Source organism: Cyanistes caeruleus, chromosome 29 (genome assembly GCF_971803275.1).
Source record: "Cyanistes caeruleus chromosome 29, bCyaCae1.hap1.1, whole genome shotgun sequence".
Taxonomy (NCBI): domain Eukaryota; kingdom Metazoa; phylum Chordata; class Aves; order Passeriformes; family Paridae; genus Cyanistes; species Cyanistes caeruleus.
Window position 1 is genome coordinate 1,125,863 of NC_141729.1, and position 22,125 is coordinate 1,147,987.

The following is a 22,125-nucleotide window of genomic DNA, read 5'->3' on the forward strand; positions in this document are numbered from 1 at the left end:
TGGGGATGGGGATGAGCAGCTGTGAGCCCAGTCAGGGACACAGAACATCACAGACAAGGGGGGTCTCAGGGGTGAGGGCTCTGGACCTGTTTAGGAGCTCACAGCCTCATTCTCCAGAGCACCTGGAGATGATTTAAAGCTGAGAGCTCTGAGAAGCAGCTGGCTGAGCTCAGGTCTCTGGGCCCTGCAAGGGAAGGACTTCACACACCATGGGATCACCTCAAACTCTTCTCACACGCCATCAGTACCAAACACCACCCCAGTCTTTCTTTTTTGTGTCTTCTCCCCCAAAAATGAAGAGTTTCAAGAAACTGAAGAGGGCACAGACTGGAGAAAACCTATTTAAAGAAACACTGAAAGGTCAGCTAAGAAGATAAAGAAAGGATGTGTCATGAAATTCACTTGAGGAGAGGAACAAAAGAGAAAGAAAGAGAAGGAACAAAAGCTCTTTTTCTATCCTGTGCTGTACAGAATGCAGCAGTGCCTATAAAAAGGTCAGAATTGATGAACAGGAAGCAAAGCCAGCCCATGGCCTGAGGTTCTGGCTGCAGCCTGGCCCTGCGTGCCTGACCCAGGGCAGGGCTGCACAATTGCCCCTTGATGAAGCTGCTCAGGGCTGGGGTGGCTGAAGAGGAGACCTTGGGGAGCAAACAGAGGCAGCTCTGAGCTCTGCTGGGGCTCCCCACACGTCCCCCCTGCCCTGCCTGGGCCTCGCTTGCTGCAGCTTCCCTCTCACGGGCTCCAGGCTGAGCTGAGCCGCGCTCCGGGGCCAGGAGCTGAGCACAGCGGGCGTTCTGTGTAGCACTGGAGGTTGAGGATGTGCCCTGTAATAGATACAGATTATATTGTTGGCTTTTCACAAATATTAAAATGAATGTTATGTGTATAAGAATGGGAAATTTTGTTGTATTAATATAGTTTTCTTTATTTCTGTTATTGATGAAATTTAGAAATAGTGGTATAATACATGTATGTTTATCTATGACATAGCATTAAAACAAAAACTACTTTTGTTTGTGTAACCCAAAGACTGAAAAAGAAAGCTGGAGACTTTTTTTTCTTTTGTAAACTCTCTTATCCAGATGAGGCCAGCAGTGACCAGAACTCTGTGGGAGGAATTTATTGCATTTCTGGTATCAGGGAATGTAAATCTCGATGGCACCAAGAGCATTGATTCATTGGGAAGGGGGCAAGAGAAAACTAAACAGAAGAACCCCAAAGATCCTAAGCAGAATGTCTGAATATGTGTGAGAATTGATGGATATGGAGCAGGGTTCTGTTTTTAAGGGACAATCCTTTGTTAGTAAGGTGTGCTCTCTTGGCTGAATGCAGAGACACCTGGCTGTATCTGTAGACTTTACTTTATTTTTTTCTCCTAATTGTCTTTTTTATTAAACTTTTAAATTCTATAAAAATTATGTGAACCTTGTTTTTCACAGTAGGGTTCTGTTTTTAAGGGACAATCCTTTGTCAGTGAGGTGAATGCAGAGACACCCGGCCGTATCTGTATTCTTTATTTTTATCTCCTAATTGTCTTTTTGTATTAAACTTTCAAGTCCTATAAAAATCATGTGAACCTCGTTTTTCACAGCCACCTCAAAGCAGCGTGAGGCTCCTGGGGGCTGGGAGCCAGGAGCAGCTTCTTGGGGAGTAACAGAGCAATGGGCCAGACTCACACAGGACACAGCAAACACCCAAAAACCAGCCCTGCCCCAAGGTGGGGAGCGTTCTGCCTCAAAAACTCCATGCACTGTGCAGGCTGGGGAGGGTGACTGGTGTTATAAATGCATATCATATTATTGGCTTTTTGCAAATATTATAATGAAGGTTATAAGGTTAGAAAATCTTGTTGTATTAATATAGTTTCCTTTATTTCTGTTATTGATGAAACTTAGAAATAGTGGTATAATACATATATATGTTAGGCTATAACATGATATTAAAGTATAAACTACTTTTTGTTTATATATCCCAGAGACTAAAAAAGATAGTTGGAGACCCCCCTGCATCCTAAGATTATCTTGTTCAGATGAAGACGAGCAGTCCTCCAAGCCCTCCAAAGGAAAAATTTATGGCACCCGTTATTGGAGGACATAAAACCTAGTGGCGCCAAGAAGATTGATTTATTGGGAAGGGGGCAAGGAAAAACTAAACAGAGGAACATCAAAAACCCTAAGCAGAACGTCTGAATATGTGTGAGAATTTATGGATATGTAGTCGGGTTCTGTTTTTAAGGGACAATCCTTTGTTAGTAAGGTGTGCTCTCCTGGCTGAATGCAGAGACACCCGGCTGTATCTGTATACTTTATTTTTATCTCCTAATTGTCTTCCTATTAAACTTTTAAATTCTATAAAAACAAATATGTGAACCTGGTTTTTCACAGCTCAGTGTTCTGTTCCTGCTCCATGAGGCTGGTGAGGGTTTCTCCCTGGTGCCAGGGCCATGTGTGAGGGCTCTAAGGGGAGCTGAAGGTGATCCCTGGAGGAAATGCTGCGTGTCCCTGGCAAACACAGCTTTAGAAATGTCCTCGGGACAGAGGAGCCTCTCTTCCCTTCCCAGATTGCTTCCCGAAATTCCCCAAAGCAGCGGCTGTGCGCAGTACCGAGGTCGGCCCTGGGAGCGGAGAGGCCCTGGCCTGCACAGCCAAACTGTGACCAAATCAACATTCCAGCCCCTGTTTCTGAGGGAACTTCCCTCCCTTTCCCCACTGTCAGCAGTGCCAAAATCAGCATGGTTTCCTCCGGAGTGAAGCACCCCAGGGCCCAGCCAGCCCCGAGGCCGGGGCCAGGTCCCCAGAGGGTCCCTGAGGGTCCCCCCGGCCCTCAGGAGCACACCCCGAGCCATGGGACACAATTCCTGCACACACTTCCCAAATATCTCCCTGGGAACGGGCTGGAACCCAGAGCTGTCTCCTGTCCAGGCCAGCTCCCATCAACAGTGTGAAAAATGAGGTTCACATCATTTTTATAGCATTTAAAAGTTTAATAAAAAAACCAATTAGGATTAAAAATAAAGCAAAGTATACAGATAGGGCCGGGTGTCTCTGCATTCACCTCACTGACAAAGGATTGTCCCTTAAAAACAGAACCCTGCTCCATATCCATCAATTCTCACACATATTCAGACATTCTGCTTAGGATCTTTGGGGTTCTTCTGTTCAGTTTTCTCTTGCCCCCTTCCCAATAGATCAATGCTCTTGATGCCATTGAGATTTACATTCCCTGATCCCAGAAATGCAATAAATTCCTCCCCCAGAGTTCTGGTCACTGCTGGCCTCATCTGGATAAGAGAGTTTACAAAAACAAAAAAAAGGGTCTCCAACTTTCTTTTTCAGTCTTTGGGTTATACAGACAAAAGTAGTTTTTATTTTAATGCTATGTCATAGCTTAACATACATGTATTATACCACTATTTCTAAGTTTCATCAATAACAGAAATAAAGAAAACCATATTACTACAACAAAAATTTCCAGTCTTATACACATAACATTCATTTTAATATTAGCGAAAAGCCAACAATATCAAATGTATCTATAACAATGGTGAGGAGAAGGGCTCCGGTCCCACCGAGCCCGTGCCAGCAGAGACTCTCCAGACTTGAATCAACATTTGCTTCAGTGGGGGATTTTCAGCTGCTCTATTTAAATGCTGAATTTTCTTTTTCATTTCCATGCTTAACTCATAAAAACTGAATTTATTTGGGTTGGGTGCCGATGCCTGCAAGCACAGCTGCTCACCAGCTCTCTCTGCTTGCTATGTAAATGCATGAGAAGAGGATTTCAAAGCCTTTTCCAGCCTGCCCAGCACCAGAATTTGGGTTTTCTTCCTCTTTTTCCGCTGTGTTGATGCACCCAGGGTGCCCCAAAGCCCAGCACCTCCCCAAAGCAGAGCTGTGTAAAAACATCTCATTCTCTGCTTTGTAGAGAACTCTGGAGATGGAAAACCTGCTCCCAAAGAGTGCAAGGGCAGAAATAAACCCAGGATGGGTTATAGGGGCAGAAATAAATCCAGAAGGGCTGCAGGAGCAGCAATAAATACAGGGTGGGCTATAGGGGCAGAAATATATCCAGGGTGGGCTATAGGATCAGAAATACATCCAGGCTGGGCTATAGGATCAGAAATACATCCAGGGTGGGCTATAGGATCAGAAATGTATCCAGGGTGGGCTATAGGATCAGAAATACATCCAGGGTGGGCTGCAGAGAGGCTGAGGGCAGCTGAGCTGGATCTGTCCTGGAAAAGCAGCAGCTCCAGGATGGGGTACACTACTTAGAGGGAGGTTCCTGTCCCTGGATCCAGAACGCTTTCAGCATTCCCCAAGGTTATCCTGACGATTTCAAGGGGTAACACACGAGGCAGGACTCAGTCACTCTGTTCTCCCCACTGCCACAGGAGGATTTGGTGTTGCCAAGCCCAGGCACACCCACGGAGCTCCAGCACCAGAGGGGCACTTTGGCTCCATGTGAGTGCCATCAGATCCTTGGGAAGGGGCTGCAGGCTCCGGGAGCTGCTCCTTGCCCCGGCTCTCTCCAGGTGTGGCCTGCAGGAGCAGCTGAGATGTGCTGCTGAGGGAGCCAGGGCACAGCAGCCTCACCCTGGGCTTGCCCAGTGGGTCTGGGGCTCCCGAGGCCGCCCTGGCAGAGCTGAATTGGAGTTTTGCTGCTCCCTATTTGTAATCCCTGGATTTTGCTCTCACTGCTGTGTTACTCAGCTTAAAGACCATTGACCACACTGAGCTGTGTGAGCAGAGCAGCCTCAGAGTCACACCAGCTTCCACTGCTGGGAAATTCATTTACACAAACTGGGTTTTGAGCTGTTTTTGCTTCAGACACGCTCAGACTGTGGATCCAGCCCTTTAATCCACATTCGCCTAACTGGTTTTGTACTTGCTGTGTGCAGAAATGAACATGTGTAAAAGCAAACTTAATCTGGGTATTCCCATTGCTGCTCTCTCCTTCTGGAACAGATGGCAGCAACAGACACTGCTCCCAACAAAACTTCATTTGCAGGAATTCTGCCTAAACACCCTCCCGGGAGCTGGAATTGGGATCCCTGTGCAACCCCTGCTGCCCCACCCCAGAGCTAAATAACTGAATCATGGGGTTAGCACAGAGTGGCGCCATGCTGCCCAGGAAAATCCCCACATTCCCGTTCCTGCACAAAGGCAGGGCCAGGGGTGGCCCTGAGGGCACACAGTGCCATCAGCACCCTGGGAGAGGATGAGAGATTCCCTAAGAAGCACCAGGAGCTGCTGGGAGCTCAACCAGCCAAGGCAGCATCAGTGCCAGGTGAGAGGATCTGAGCAGTGGCCAGAATGGGGAGGGGAACAGTGGGAAAGAAAGGTTTTCCATCCTGGGGAGTTAATCCAAGGTAACTCCAAGGAAACTGTGCCAGCCACCACTAGAAAATATCCCTGCCTTCCTCACCTTCAGGGCTGATGGCAGGAATTTCCACACCAGGCTCTAGGGTAGGTCAAGAACATTTACTTTTAAAGCTTCTGGCTTCAGGTTTAAGAGAGTTTCAGCACCTCCAGGTCCAGATAAAACAATTCCAGGGAAGAAGACTCCATCCCTGATGATGGGGCTGGTTCCCATAACTAACCGGGCTGAACCTGGGTTTCACTCCAGGTGTGAAGTGTCTGAACTGCGGGGGATGCTCAGAGGCTGCCCTGGGCCAGCCCTCCCCAGCCCTGAGGGGTGGTGGCAAGCACAGGAAATGTGCCTGGATTGTGGGAATACAACATTCCTGGAGCTCTCTGTTGGAATAACCAAACTCTAGCAGCATTCCTGAAGTTCTCCACTTGGAATAACCAAACTCTAACAGCATTCCTGGAGCTCTGGAATAACCAAACTCCAACAGCATTCCTGGAGCTCTGGAATAACCAAACTCCAACAGCATTCCTGAAGTTCTCCACTTGGAATAACCAAACCCTCACCAAGGGAGAGGCTCTGGCATGGAGTAGGGATGGGCTGGAGCCTCCTTCCCTCCCGTTTCCATCTGGCTCTGGGTTGAACAAACACCGACAATGCCCCAGTCAGCTCCCACTTTGCATCTCATGGAACACCAGATGAGCTCCTTTGTCCCGAGTTATTTCCAGCCCTATGTTTCCATCCAGAGCTGCATCCAAACTCTAATGAAATCAATTCCTGGATCAGAACCAGGGACTGGCTGCCAGCACTGGGCTTTGAAGCCCTCAGCACCCACGGAAAAGTGGAGCAGTCACTGAGGGAGTTTTGTGGCCCAGTTGTTCCCCAGCCGTGTGTTAATCAGGGCATGGTGTCCTTTAACTTGGAAATAAAGCTGAGTTTATCCCCCCAGCCCAGGGCCAGGGCTGCTTTAACATGTTTAACCCACTTTCTAAAGATGCTGAATTATTTGCAGCAGACTCTTTACCTCGATGAGCCCAGAATTAGCCCGAGCCTTTATGGGATGTTTTAATGGGCAAAGCAAATCTGACCTGGTGAGATTTACCAGCTTTATTAGCAGCAATAACAATTTTACTGTCAACAGCAGTAAATCAGGGTTCGTTTGGAACTCCACCACTTTTATCTGGAGCAAGCAATTAAAATGTCAGGTTTTCATTGGACATAATTCCTGCCTTCCATAGAAGACAGACTCCCTGTTTAAGTGGGGAATGTAAAGCTGCCAGTTCAAAGAAATCTAAAATTCTCAATAAAATTCAATCTGACCAAGGATGTTTGGGGAGTCACACCTGTGGAGCTTTGTTTTATCTACAAACCAGATCCATTTTCCAGAGCACACATCCAGCAATCCTGGCAATTCTCTGCAATGCAACATCCATTTTCCTGGTAATGAGTGCAAATACCACAGAGCTGAGGAGAAGGTCGGAGCAGAAATTGGACTGACAGAGTAAAGCACACCAGAAAGCTGGACACAAATCCAGCCACTCACTGAGCCCATCTCTGCCTCATTTTCCTCTCCTTTAGCACTTCTGCCTCACTGATGGTGTCTCTGCATTTCTCCTCTTTATTTCCAGGGACATCTGCTGCAATCCCTTCTCATTAACTAAAAGCACACATTTCTCTGGGGTCTATTTTCCTTTTCTTCCTTCAGTTATTACCAACCCCAGCCACGCTGGGGATAAGGGGCAAAACCAACTCCTGAGTGATCCAACTGCTGTCATTCCCCAGAAGGTGCTGGAGAGAACTGCAGGGTGCAATTAAAATTCAACATTTCCTTGGGTTTTAAAGCCCCTGCAGTGGATTTTTAAACACAACCCACTTCGAACCTCTCCCTCCAAGAGCAGCCTGGTTATTGCCGTTTTAAGGCTTCCCCATCGTTTTCCTGTTAAGATCCAGCTCTCATCACAAAAAGCCTGTTTAAAGCTAAGCCAAACCCCACCAAATTATTACTTGCAGCAGATTTTCTCTCCCCAGCAACCATTTATCATAATATTTTTAGGTTCGCCTTTTACTTTGTCTTGTTTTTGGAGGAGAAAAGTAATTCCTGGGAAAATGTGCAACAATCTGCTTTCAGTTTGGAAGCACAGGACTTGAAAATTGTCTGAAAAGCAGGATTTCTCAGCAAACAGTCCAGAATTCGGATAAAAAGCCACACTTCTGTGGACCTAGCAAATTGAAAAAGGACACTTGAAGCGTTCTGGGGGAGAAGAGCCCTGCACCAGCACCTCCAGCACCACACAGGAGCTGAGCTCTTTGCTTCCCCCATCCTTCCCCCATCCCAAAGCTTTTCCTTGTGCCCCTGTGCCCATCGCAAACCTCACCTCAGCCGCAGGGACGCCCTCGGGGGGCCGGCAGTGCAGGACAATCATCCCCTCGATGGGAACCTCCTTGCCCTGGGGGTCTTGCTCAAAGTTCTTCCGTAGATCTGCAGGGTTGGACAAAGAATTCATCACCACTGGCACTCCTTGGGTGCAAGAATTCTTCACCACTGGCACTCCTTGGGTGCAAGAATTCATCACCACTGGGATTCCTTGGGTGCAAGAATTCATCACCACTGGGATTCCTTGGGTGCAAGAGTTCCTCACCATTGGCATTCCTTGGGTGCAAGAGTTCATCACCACTGGCACTCCTGCCCCAAAGCTCGAGGGGGTGTGGGGTGGGTGACTCTGGCACTCCCGGTGTGGCACTGGGCATCCCAGAGCTCCAGGACACCCCAGATCCCTGGATCCCACCACCTTCAGCTGTGTTCCCACTCCTCCACTCTCCAAGGCTGTCTGAGTTTGACACAAGCAGGGCCAGAGTGCCCAGGCCCAGGTTCCAGCCGTGCCTCCCATCTCCAGAGCCTTCCCACAACTGGAGAGCTCAGAGCAGGGACAAGGTGGGAGCCCCAGGTGCTGTGGGTGAATCGAGGGCATTGGAACTGGATTGGGAGCGAGAGAAACCAGCCTGGCTGGGCCCTGCCCTGCTCAGAGCAGTGTCTGATACCCTGCTCTGTGCAGATCTCACCCGAACAGCTGCAGGAAGGAGGAGGAGGAGGAGGCTGGGAGCAATTCACAGAATCCCAGAATGAACCAGGTCAGAAGAGACCTTTGAAATCATCAGGTCCAACCTGTGACCGAATTCCAGGCTGGGGACAAACTGCAGGCACGGCTGCCCCGGTGCAAACTGAGCTGCAGGAGTGTCTGGCAGTGCTGCAGCACCTCTGGGTGCCTGGGCAGAGCAGAACAGACATGAAGCACACCTGGATCCAGCCAGGATCACTGGATCTCTCCCAGGAATACCTGGAGAGTATTCCCTTGCTGTGGAAGCGAAGCAAACCCCCAGGGATGTGCCTTCCTGCTGGAGGAGGTTCCTTTAGGAACTCTCCTCGTGTTCCCAGTGTCCCACAGCGGGGATTTACTGACTCCATTCGCTGCCCTGCTCACAGCTGATGAAATAGAGCCCTGGCACCGCCATTCCCAAAACCACCCAGACCCATCTGAGCAGGCTGCTGGCTGCAGGGAGATGCTCACAGTCCCTCATGCTCCTTTCCATGATTCTTTCTTAATGTTGATTTTTTTCCCTCCACAGACAACCAATTTATTTTCCAGCGCTCTCTTTAAAAAGGCATTCATTAACAACCGGCCTGCGCTTGTGCCTACAAATGCCTTTATTAGGCTGAAAAATGGAGCAGGATCCCTTTTTGCCTTCCCCACTATCACAAAGAAATACTCACCTGCTTCTTCGGAGAAATATAAAGTGCTGCAACACTCTGGACTTGCCTCACAATTCAGAAACTTCAGGATTTCAGTGAAAAATTGAAATAAAGGGATGAAATGAAGCCGCCGGTTCCTCAGTGCCCATCCCAGAGGCGCTGGGAGAACGTTCTGGGTGCTGTCAGAGATTGGACCTGCAGGGTCTCATCCCTGACCTTCCCAGGGTGTTCCCCAAGCCATAAATCCCACCCCAGGATGTTCCTGCTGTGCCTGAGGAGCCCCTTCACCTCTGCCCTCCCAAACTGCTGCTTTTGCCACCAAAACACTCGGCTTTGAGCAGAAACAGCCCAGAATGGGCAGAGAGGAGCTCAGCTCCCACACAAAGCCTCCAGGCTCCCCCAGAACACTCCAGGCCCAGCTGAAGAGCCTCTCCACAGCGCTGTGGGGTTAATGGGGTCTCGGGGGCACTGGCAAGAGCTGATCCCACAGTAAGGGGCTGAAAGGCTCCTGCTGCTCCTGCTCCTGCTGAGCCTGGCTCAGATTGCCATTTTGTGGGGCTGGGAAATCACAGCACGGAGAAAAGTCAATAAAAATTCAATTCAGATAAAGGTCCTTTCAGCTCGGCAATGCAGGGGAATTATTGGCTCAGTGTTACGACAGTTAATGCAGTGAAATAAAAAATTGAATTTACACGTATTTAGACATTCAGACTGAATCAGCCAACAAAAAACTCTGCCATTAATTAAATGAAGGTTTTCTTACACTGTCCTTTTACTTCTGACAGATGTTTGTTTTATCCTGTCAAATGTTTACCCTGCTAAAAGACACCTTTTTAAATTGTCAGGAACTGCTGGAACACTCCCTGCAAAGTCTCCCTTCAGGTTCTGCCTTTGCTCCTGCCCTCCTCTCCCAGGGAACATTTCTCCCAGCTCTTTGCAGGCTGCACCTCCTTTCCCAGGAGAGGAAAGGGAAGATCTGAGCTGGGAGTTCAAAGGAAAAGGGTTCACCATAGGTTGGGGGAAGCAATGCTGAATTCTCTGCTGGCACGGGCGGTGTCAGGCTCTGCTTCTGCCAGGAAAACATCCCAGGTCTGGTTCCAAGAACGGGATGAGGCTTGGAGCATCTCCTGGTGACAGCTGTGTTTGGGGTTGTGTCTCTGCAGTCCCCGTGGCATTCGGAGCATTTCCCCTTCCTGTGGCCCCCAGCAGGGTCTGTGGGAGGGGAGTGACGACCCCACAGCACATCAAGGGCGTGAGGAGTGGAACATCATCCCCCACCTTCCCTAAAGTCTCCAGGGTCAGCAGCTCCATCGTTTGTTCCCTGCCAACAGCAGCTCAGGGCCCTGCAGGGTTCCTGTGGCAGCCTCTTGGGGATGGGTTTATCCCGGGAAAGGAGGGAAGGTGTTTTTTCCTCTGCTGACTCCTGTGGTTCCTGGGATGTTCCTGCCTGACCACATCCATGGAAGTTTAACCCCAAACCCAGCACCCCAGCCCTCAGAGCCCCAGGAAAGCAGGATTTACTCACAAGCAATGCGCACCGACGCCTTCCTGCTCTTGGAGGTGCCCAGGTGGCTCCAGGCCACGCACTGGCACCAGTAATCCTCGGGGCCGTGGAAATCCTCCACCTGCTGCCTCGTGACGTTGATGGAAACCTCGCGCACCTTCAGCCCTGTGGGGAGAGGCAGAATGTCCTGGGGTGACTTTATGATACTGGTATCCCAAATCGTCTGGTTTATGTTATATATTAAGTTCTGCACCTTTAAGACTGGCTTTGAGAGTGAAGTGGGGGAAGAAGAAACTGCAGTTTGTGTTAAGGAAAAACATCACTCCCACACACCCTGCTCCTGGACTGTGGTGTCTGCAGCACGGACAGACAGCGGGACAGAGCTTCTCTCTGGCTTTTAGTTAGTTTTAGCTAGCTGAGGCAGAGGAGTTCCCTGGACTTTTGTTTTTTTTTTCCCTTTCTCTTGGATCTGTGCAAACCTGCTCTGGACTGAACACCCAGCCAAACCCTGGGAGCTCACGCCTGTGGCCCACCGGGGCCTGGGCCTCGGCACTTTCCAGCGCCAGAGGGATTGATAAGAACCCGAGCGAGCCGAGCTACACCACATGAAAAGGACTTTTCTTCCTAGACTTACCATCCCATCGAACAGCAAGAGGTTTTATTATTTAATATTATTCAATTTCTGTTAAATAAACAGCTTTTTCCACTTCTCTCCAAGGAATTTATTTTTTTTTCTTTCCCGGACCAGTTGGTGGGGAGGGGTCATTTCCCTGGGGAAACCCCCATTTGGAGTTTTCCTCCCTAATTTGCCCTAAACTAGGACGCAGAGTCAGCAGGGACAGGCAGCGGGGCGAGGCCGAGGCACCCAAACCTGCCCTTCCACCAGCACTGCCGCTTGCAGCCAGGGAAAAGCCTTAATTACTTCAATTAGTGCCGCTAGTGAAATTCTGTAAGATGAGCGCTCATAAGGCACCGGGCTCCAGGAATTATCCCCACCGTGATCTCTGCAGCTCCTCCCTCAGAATCCTTCACCTTTTTTGTTTGTCTGGAATTCAATCAGGTGCAATAGAAATGTCTTTAAACGACATCTCCATGCCCTGTCAAACCTCCCTCAAGCACTGGGGGAGCTGAGCACCGTGGCCCCTCAGACCAGGAGCGTTTCCCCCAGCCAGAGGCTGAGGGTAAATTCAGAGCTCCAGAATCCTCCCACACTTTTTGTGTGGCACCCCTGGGATATTCCCCAGACCTGCAGCCACCTGGCATGACAGCCTGGGGAGAGGAAATCCAAGCCAAACCTGGCGCTGGGAACCATTTGAAAGAGTCAGAAAAACATTAAATGAAAATAGAAAACATTCAGGCCTAGTTCTTGTTCCTCTCTCCTCCGGTGCAGTCCCCAGGCAGTTATTTCCCCTCCACTGGAAATGGAGGCAAACCCAATCTCACCGTATTTCATGCCTGTGGAGTTTATAAAGCAGCAAGAATTCTAAACCTGAACTCCATAAAAATTGGCTTCCACTTAATCTCAGGCATCATTAACAGCTGGGCAGCCACTCCTCAAAGGCACTGGGAAGTCGCTGTGCTCCTCTGGCAGGAGGAGGGACGGGGTTCACAGGGGATGCTCCAAAAGGGGAAGCTCAGACAAGCTTTAAATCCTGTACAAAAATACAGAATATTTGATACTTTTCCAGCCACAGGAAAAGGGGATTTTTTCTTCTTTTCATTAAGGCTGGCTTACAAATGAAACCCAGAGACAGGGACAAACCCTTGACAGCTCCCCAAGTTGTCTCCAGAATCCCTTCAGTCCCTCAAATATTTATTCCCCCTGCAACAAACAAACACAGGTTTCTTGGCTGCTTTTATTTGCATTTTGTTTTCCCTCGTGTTGATGCCGTTTTAAACAAAACTGTTTACAAAGCCTCCCTTTATTTCCTGACACGGTAACAACAAACCCTGAGGAACAAAGGCTCTGCCAGAGACCCTGCCAGGAAAATGCACCCCCTAAACAAAACCATCCCCGCTCTGCCAGCCAGAAATCCTTGGATTCTGGCAATAAAATGTTCTGCAGAGTGGTCTGTACAGGTTTAAGGTGAGAGAAGCTCCATCACTGGAGTTTCTGTTCCCTCTGAGAGATGGGAGTGCTGGGGACAGAGCAGGGTTGAGGGTTTGGGATCCCATTCCCACCAGGAGCAGCTTCCTGAGGGGAAAATCCTTCCCTGGATCATGCAGAACTGTGCAGACCCCACTGCTCCCTTCAGTCCCGAGCTGATCTGGGGATTTTTGGAGCAGCAAACACAGACAGAGGTGTGGGAGCTGCCCCAGCACAGCCCCTGCTCACAACGGCAGGATTTTGATACCCAACAAAAAGAAGTCATCACTTGATGATGAATTTTGGAGAAGCTGAAGCCATTTCTTGGCTCCTGGGTGCTGCAAATTTCTGAGCAGGCGTCAGTGAATTCAGGCATTTACAGCTCCAGATTTATTAAGGTGGAATATTCTCCAGCCCAGCTCTTCCTTTCATTGACACTGCGTTTAATTAATCTATAAATCAGCCTGCATTTAGTGTGGCAAACAAAGAGCGCACGGTTTGGGGAAGCTGGTGGTTCAGCGTTTTGAGAATGGGCCAGGTAGGAATTCAGGTCCTCTTAAAGGTCTCCCAATTCACCCATGGACAAAATGAATGCATCCAAAACTGCAGAATCTCGGAATTGTTGGGGTTGGACGGGACCTCTGGAGAGCAGGGGGTCTTTGGGGGGAGTTGTGCTTTGTTTATGGAGAAAGTACAGCAATTTCCATTTGTTTTAGGAACAACGACAGCAAGCAAACCTATCGGGAGGTGAGGAATATTCTCCATTTATCACCCCCGTATTTCACCAGCAAACACATCCACCTCCCCTCTGCACCTCGGGAAACGCCAGGAAATCGTTCATGGGGAGTGACACCGGCTGAAAAATCCATGCAGATCAAAGCAGGCACCTCATAAACCACAGCGACATTTTACCTGCGACTCCAATAACTCCAATAAGCACTGCGAGCCCAACCCTTTAAATTATTGTGCAAATTAGAACCATCATCTTTTGTTTTACAGTAGAGCCGTGCAGAATATCAAGTGCTGGCTGTGGCACTGAAATGCTAATGGGCTCTGCTGGATGCTCGGGCTGCACAGACCGGTGCTGGCAGCAGATGAATAATTGCTCTCCGTGTACTAAACACAACGGAGCTGCAGAGAACTTCGGCATTTGTCAGCTTTATTTGTTTAAATGAGAAAAACACTGACAGCAGTTATGGCTGTAATCCTTCCAGTTATCAGACAAGGAAACTCTGCGAGCGGGGCTGAGCCTCTGCTGAACCCCAGCCTGAAATAGCCGGGCAGGGTCTGGAGTGTGCAGGAAATGCAGCAGAGGGAAATTAATCAGCACTTAATTACCAGACCTTCATCACAGCAGCATCCACGAGCTCGGCTCTCCCTTGATGAGGCAGAGCACAGAGAGAACAAAGTCCCTGCTCTGCCATGCTTGGGAATAAACAGGAAAAGCAGAGGCAGAGCAGCAAAAACACCACAGGGACACTCCAGGCAAAACCTTCCAGACATCCCCAGGCAGCAGTGCTGCAAAACCCTCCCTGTCCTGCTGCTCCTCCTCACAGACACTCCTGGGCTACTCTGAGGTTTTTATTCCCCTCCTATAAAACCAAAATCGTGAAATCCTGGGCTCTGTGCCCGTGCTGGTGACAAAGCTCAGTGTGGGGAGTCCCTGCCTGGGGCTCCCCCAGTGCCTCCCCTCCGCCAGGAGCCCCCACGGGTGCTCGGACACATCCCCTCCATCCAGCACAAGCCTCCTCCTCCTCCTGGGGCTCTGCTTGCTGCTCTTCCCTTCTCCACATCCAGCGTTTTGATCCCACACGAGCAGTGGAAGGATGGGGAGGGTCGGAGCCTTTCGGTGCAGCGAGGCCCCAGAATCCCCTTTAACCAAAATCCCGTTTTTAGCACAAATCCCAGAGATGTTTTTCCCAGCTGGAGCCCCCAGGGCAGCAGACCTGGGCTGTGCCTGGGGACAGGCTGGACACCAGAAATGAGGGCACATCTATGCCAAAAACTCCAACAGCTGCTGCTCCTGGAGGCTGAGGAAGAGGTCCAGGCTGATTCCTGGCAATGGATGGGGATCATGGTGAGAGAATTCCCTTCCGTGCTGCCTCCCTCTGCATTTCTGTGCCCTGAGGACCCTCCTGGCACCTTGGGACACCTGGGCACTGCCCTGCCTGTTCCACGCTGTGTTTTGGGGCCAGACCTTTGGGGCACCTCCAGCCCTGGGCTCAGCCTGACCCTGCAACGTCTCTGTGCTCAGGGGAGCTGCCCACGGAACCAGGGATTTGATTTGGATTTTCTCCCAATCCAAACCATCCATGATCCAACTCTGTTGCTCAGGGTCTCAAACCTCAGCGATGTCCTTTAAACCCTACCTCGTGTTACCAATCTTGGTTTGTTCTGTTATTAACCCAAAGCTTAGAAAACATAATTGCAGCACTCACAGAGAGATTTGCTGTAACCATATGGAAGGAAAGCTTTTAGGGACGACATTTCTCCCATATTGATTCAGCAGTGCCTTCAGAAGTAAAGGTTATGCCTATTAAATTATTTCTGAAAAGGTAACTGCAAAAATTAAAATTCATTCAGATTAGCATTTACAAAAAAAAAAAAAAAACCTTTAATACGAAATTTCTTCAGAATGTGTCACTTCAAAAGAATGCCAAGCACTACTTTAGGAGGTGCAACTTCTTTTTAAATGGCGTTTTTGCCTCTAAAAAAGGAATTTCTTGTGTTGCTGGAGAAGGTGTTGTACACAGAGCGCTGCTGCCAAGGCTGGGGGTTGCCTAGCAATGCTGGGAGGGGAGAGGGGAGAAAGCAATAACAACCAGAATTGTGGAGCCACAGCATTAAATTGGTCTGCAATACTTATCAGCTAAATGAGAAAGGCTCCAGGCTCTGCTCGGAGCTGATAAAATCTCCTGATCACTCCCAAACATCTCCCTTCTCTTCTTCTCTTCCAAACCCACTGGACACTGTGGAACTCTCCTGCTCAGGTTATTCCAACTCAGTTCCTGCCCTGGCTGGGGCTGGGGGCAAACTCCAGGGTCCAACCCAACAAAAATCTCATAAAACCTGGGACTAGGGGCAAACTCCAGGGTCCAACCCAACAAAAATCCCATAAAAACTGGGACTAGGGGAAAACTCCAGGGTCCAACCCAACAAAAATCCCATAAAAACTGGGACTGGGGGCAAACTCCAGGGTCCAACCCAACAAAAATCCCATAAAAACTGGAGTTTCCCTATTTCCAGCTCCTGCTCCAAACTGAACCAGAGGAAGCCCAGTTCCCTGCAGAGCTCCCTGGCGGGGTTGGAACTGGGATTCCCGCTGGGATGTGTCCGGGAGCAGCTCCTGGCTCACCTGTGGCCTCGTCCAGGCTCTCGAGGGACACGTGCTCGTTCTGGTGCACCCAGTCCCCGTTGCACTTGAAGAAGATCTGCATGGCGGGCACGGCCCGGCAGCGCAGCACGATGGGGTTGCTCTTGATGATGTAGGAATCGTCCGGCTCCTCCAGGAAATGGGGCAGGGTCCCCGGGGCTGAGGGGATGGACTCAGGCAGGGCCTCGCTGTTCTCATTTCCTGCAAGGCAACCAAAGGAAAAGTCATGTTTTTCACGTTTCTTCCACAGTCCTGTTTTACTGCTGGAGGGAGAAACCGGCTTTGGGTTTTATTTAGGATGGGTTTTACTCCAGGAGCGCCTGCAGAGCTGCTGGGCTGGGCTTTGCGAGGCCAAACACACAGAGGAAAAAAATCAAATAATTGAAGTGTAAGAGCTGTCAAAGTGCCACAAAAGAGCAGAAAACTGCCCCGCAGGTGGGAACTGGGGGTTCAGAAGCTGCAGGATGTGAGTGGAGAAGCTTTCACCACTCCCGCACATCCTCTCAGGACTGTGATCCCCAGCTGCCATCAGGCCAAGGGAATTCCTCCAGCAGGGAATGAGCCCAGCGCCCTCCGCTCCTGAATTCCAGAGGCGCTGGAACAGAGGCTTTGCCTTTAGAACAGCGCCCATCCCGTCAAATCCTGTCAAAGCCAGGAAATTCCCACTGATCTCCGGCACTGCTGCGGTTTATTTCAGCACTTTGTCAGTTTTTGGCCGGAATTCAGAGGAAAGCAACAGATCTGAGTGAGAAGGGATTGATTTCTGCAGGAGGAGCAGAGAGCACCGAGCACACCCGGTTGGGATGAGGGGACGAGTGTGAGGATGGCGGGAGCTGGGATCAGACAGGGAACAGCCGAGGGCACGAGGGAGGTGACACACGAACCCAAAGCAGTGAAATTAAGGCAGATGAGAGGGAAGTTGCATTGCTGTGAAGGAAAATGAAACCTTTCTCTTGCCTGGGAGATGCCAGACTAATGAGAACGGTGTTTTATTTCTATTAAATCCCGGAGCTGTCCCTCAGCACCGAGCTCTGTGTGCAAACACTCCCCGAGCTGTGCTGGGGAATCACAGCCACCTTCAAACGAGTTCAGCGCTTTCAAGCCCTTCACAGGGTGCTTTATAAAATATTATCACAACTTTCAGCGTTTTACTCCTGAACATTGATGCCAATTTCCATCTTGTCAGTCTTCAGCAACGCTGTGTCCCTGCAGGCTTTATTAAATCCGAGTTTTATAGGAAATAACAAAAAAATGTCATAAGATTTTTGGAGAGGCTTGGAAATCCCAGGCTCCCACGAAGGCTCCAGCAGTGCTGGAGTGGAGACAGAGCAGCAGCTGAGTCCGGGAGGATCACCCAGCTGGAGAACTCCCAGTGACCCCGAGTTATTCCACTGAATTTGCTATTTAGGGCAAGGCGGGGAGGAGGCGATCCCAGCCCCACAGACATCCAGGGCGGATTTCTCCTGGCTGGTTGTGTCTGCATTGAGTGGTCTGGCTTTTTTTGGGTGTCAGGCAGATTTTGGGGCTGGGAGTGGCTCCTTCCTGATGGAAACCTCTCAGGTGACCAGGAAAATGCGGGTGCATCTTTTCCCTTCGCCGTTTTCCTTTGAAAATCCAGCCAGCAGGTCCAAAGCAGGAATGATCCCCCCTCACACCCACAGACAGATCTTACTGTATTTTACAAATGGAATTGCCTGAATTCCTCGTTTCAGGGTGTCCCTGCCCCAGGTGGAATCAGCACAATGTTCCTGGATAAAGAACATTTTCCCCTCTCCTAAAGTGCCCTCAACACTCAGGATTTTACCTCAAAGCCTCTTCCTCTTGTGATCGAGTTTCTTGTGCCCCAACTGGAATTCACACTCCCCTGGAAGCTGCTGGAACTTTCCCAGGGGCTGACTGCAAATCCCTGAGGTTTTCCATGTCAGTTTTTGGCATTCAGGCCCTTCAGAACTACACAAAAAAAGCTGTTTTGTAGCAGTAGGAAATGACAGAAGAGCAAAGCCTGACACACAATTCTTGTGCTTTTCATTCCTGGAAAATTACCTTTCAGGAAGGGTTTTGTGTTTTATGCTCTGCACGCGAGGCCAAAAGGGACTTTAAATCTTTTTATGACAATAATAGAAATGAAAAAGAAAGGAGGGGAAAAAAAAAAAAAGTTAGGAAGAAGCATTAAATTCTTCTCTGAAATAAACACACTGCTGTTGTCAGAACACATTAGGAGATCTGGACAGCAGCAGACAGGGATGAGTCAGTATTTCAAAACTGATTAGGATAATTTAGATGTTAAAATGAGATCATAAACAGTGAAAAACTGTGAATTCTGAACTCTTTTTTTTTTTTTTTTTCAAATTAAGAATTATTTAAAGTGAGCAGCATTATTCTTTCTGCATCAGAAAACTCAAAACAAACAAACAAAAAAACAAAACCAAAAGTTAAAGTGTCCCCAACAAACAAAGTTACTCATGATAAATACAAATAAATCTGGCAATAAATTGTGCAGAGACTTTTCCCAAGGGTCTAAACACAACTTCTTTTACACTTTTTGGTACTAGGAAAACAAAGCTCTAAAATTCCCAAATGGGGTGAATTCCCCTCTCTGATCCAGCAGCCCTGGGATCAGAGGGAGCTCTTTTCCCTCTCTGCTGGGATTTTGGGGTTTGGGATTTCCCTCTCTGCTGGGGTTTGGGGTTTGGGATTTCCCTCTCTGCTGGGGTTTGGGATTTTTTCCTCTCTGCTGGGGTTTGGGATTTGGGATTTCCCTCTCTGCTGGGATTTGAGATTTCCCTCTCTGCCCAGGGTTTGGGGTTTGGGATCTGGGATTTCCCTCTCTGCTGGGATTTGAGATTTCCCTCTCTGCCCAGGGTTTGGGGTTTGGGATCTGGGATTTCCCTCTCTGCTGGGATTTGGGATTTGGGTTTTCCCTCTCTGCTGGGATTTGGGATTTCCCTCTCTTCCCAAGGTTTGGGATTTCCCTCTCTGCCCAGGGTTTGGGATTTTCCCTGATTTATGGCACTGCCCTGAAGCAATTCCTCTTGCAGGAGCCATTCCCACATACAAACATTCCCAGTTCCCTCCAAGCTCCTTGTCCAGCTCAGGAATTCCTCCCTCTTTGTTTCCTTTTCCCATTTACAAATGCTGGCAGCAGCACTGGGTTATTCCCTGCTGCTTTGAATGTTTTCTGTCCCAATCCAGAAGGAAAAAGCCTTTTCCCAGCTGGAAACATCCCAGCCCCTCCTTTGGACAGGCCCATTCAGGAGCAGAAACATGACTGGAGATATCCCAATATCCCAAATATTCACATTCCTCCCTTTCCATGTGTCCAGCACCGCTGATCCCTGCTGGCCTCCAACCCCTGCAGCCAGGATTTCCCCCAAATAAATTCAAGTGCCTTTCCCATGTGTGCTCAGCTCGCCAGGGAAGTCAGGGCGTGGAAAAATAAAAAGCCTGATCCAGAATAGAGAATTTCCTCATGCCTGGAATGGTTTCCATGATGAAATTTGAGTCATTATTCAGTCAGAAAAGCAGCTTGGTGAGATTTGCCTACATTTGCTTAATCAGATGACCCCGGTCCCCACGCAAAGTGGGTTTTTGGAAAGCGCTCAGAAATTGATGGGAATGGCAGATTTTGTTGCCCACGTGAAATCCTTTAATGACTCTGCTGCTTCCCCTGGCTGGGGGATTTGCTGAGGCCCCAGGACAGGGAATTTAGCAGAGACTAAATTTGGAGAGATGGGAGACCCAGAAACAAATCCACTCCAAAGGGAACTCCCAGCTCATCCCATCCCACCCCTGCCACGGGCAGGGGACATTCCACCACACCAGCTTGCTCATCTCCATTTGTGCCTGTTTTTTCAGTGCTTTTAGCAGAATTCCTGATTTTCTTCCTGGCTGCTGTACAGCCCAAAGCCAGATTTACTTTCATTAATGAACTTCAAATGCCCTTTCCCAACAATACAGTGGATTTCTTACTGGGTGTTTACAATTTTCCCTGTGAGGAAGAACCCTCAGTAAATCAGTGAACTCTCAATAAATGAATGAACCCTCAATTAATCAATGAACCCCTCAATTAATCAGTGAATCCCTCAATAAATCAATGAACAATTAATCAACAAACTCCTCAATAAATCAGTGAACCCTTAATTAATCAATGAACACTCAATTAATCGATGAACCCTTCAATAAATCAATGAACTCTCAGTAAATCAATGAACACTCAATAAATCTATGAATTCTCAATTAATCAGTGAACCCTCAATAGGGTTCACTGATTAATTGAGACCATGAATGATAAATGAACCATAAATCAATGAATTCTCAATAAATCAGTGAATTCTTGATAGATCAATTAAACCCTCAGCAAACCCAGCACTCCTCAGGGAGCTCTGGTGGGGATCCAGGGATCTGTAAAACCCCAGCTCATTCCCGTGTTCCCGTGCTCTCTCAAATTCCCAGCCCAGCTCATTCCCGTGTTCCCATCACTCTCTCAAATTCCCAGCCCAGCTCATTCCCGTGTTCCCGTGCTCTCTCCCGAATTCCCAGCCCAGCTCATTCCCGTGTTCCCGTGCTCTCTCAAATTCCCAGCCCAGCTCATTCCTGTGTTCCCGTGCTCTCTCAAATTCCCAGCCCAGCTCATTCCCATGTTCCCATCACTCTCTCAAATTCCCAGCCCAGCTCATTCCCGTGTTCCCGTGCTCTCTCTCAAATTCCCAGCCCAGCTCATTCCCATGTTCCTGTGCTCTCTCCCGAATTTCCAGCCCATGCTGAGATCCACAAGTGCTGCAGCTCCCTCTCACCCCCTGATATCCCACATTAACTTCTCCAGACCCTCCTGCTTCCCGTGGATATAAAGGATAAACTTCCAGTGGCTCTGCCGTAATCCTTCCCATCAAATATTTGGGCGACAGGTGGAAAATTGTTCTGCCAGCTGAGGAAGACAAAATCCATCCCTCCTGGCAATTTTCCGCAGTGGAAACTCCAAAAAACGAACGTGTGATAAGTTGTGGAAATCAATCCGGGATATTGTCCTGCCCCAGCAGCGTGCTGGAGATCTTCAGGCACACGAACCCCGCTTATCCAGGTGTTAAAAATCTCCAGGGTGGGACACTCGAGGCTGTCAGCTCTGCTCCAGCTCGGGGCTGCTGGGATCACCCTGGGGCTGGCAGAGGGGAGCTCCCTCTGTTCCCTCTGGCCCCAGAGCCAGCCTGGAGGTCACTGGGGAAGGGACAAACTCTGCCAGGACTCAGGGGGGCACTCAGAGGGACAGGAGGAGCTGGGAGCAGCCCTGGGCTCTCCTCTGGCCCGGGAAGCGAAGCCAAGGCTGGAGCTCCTCCTGTCCCTGCCAGGAGCACACCCTGGTCCCAGCAGAGCTCTCTGCTCCCCAGACATCCCCAGACATTTCTGGCACTGCTTTCCCCCTGCTCTGCACCTGCGTTTGTCACCCAAAGCTGAGTGTCACTGGGCAGGCCCTGCTGGCTGTGCCTGTGCTGGCACACCCAGGATGCTGCTCCTGCCCATCCCTTTCCCAGCCCCATTCCCTCCTTCCCGTCTCCTCTCCCCAGCTCCTGCTCCGGGCTCACTCACACCTTTGTTCCTAGAAAGGAGAGGGAGTTCAACACATCCCACCTTTACCCACAAATTCCGGCCTTCATTCTCCTCTGGCTCTGTCAGAACCGTTCTGAGAGTGTCAGAACCATTTCGTGAACGCTTCCAATTCCATGGAATTTAATAAGGGACTTTCTACCAACCACCTCGTCCCTGGCCACAGGAGGGGAGGGCATTTATTTCCCCCAGCGAGGATTAATTTGTTGATAAAACATTGCTGGTCCCTCCTGTGCCACTGAGATGAATGTGCATCCTATTGTAATCCCTTCTGGAGCCTGAATTTATTTATATCCGAGCCACACTTATTTATAAAAATGATCTATTACATTTATTAAATATTAAGTGGGTTAAAAACTTGAAGAATCTTTCATGCATTTATTTAACATCTAGGTTTTTTTCCCTTTGAGCAATATGCAAGCAATATAAATCTTTAAAGGGAGAAA

The 22,125-nt window shown here is 49.2% G+C and overlaps 1 protein-coding gene across 4 annotated transcripts in view; it reads right to left on the reverse strand.

Moving 5' to 3' along the window:
• Positions 1-22,125, reverse strand: part of UNC5D (unc-5 netrin receptor D) — a 90,845-nt gene that overhangs the window by 34,837 nt on the left and 33,883 nt on the right. For all 4 annotated transcript variants that reach the window (XM_086865530.1, XM_086865528.1, XM_086865529.1 and 1 more), the window contains exons 2-4: positions 16,064-16,282; positions 10,644-10,787; positions 7,746-7,849 (exon numbers count right to left, since the gene is read on the reverse strand). In XM_086865530.1, coding sequence (XP_086721656.1) covers positions 7,746-7,849; positions 10,644-10,787; positions 16,064-16,282 — 467 coding nt within the window. The remainder of the gene's footprint in view (positions 1-7,745; positions 7,850-10,643; positions 10,788-16,063; positions 16,283-22,125) is intronic.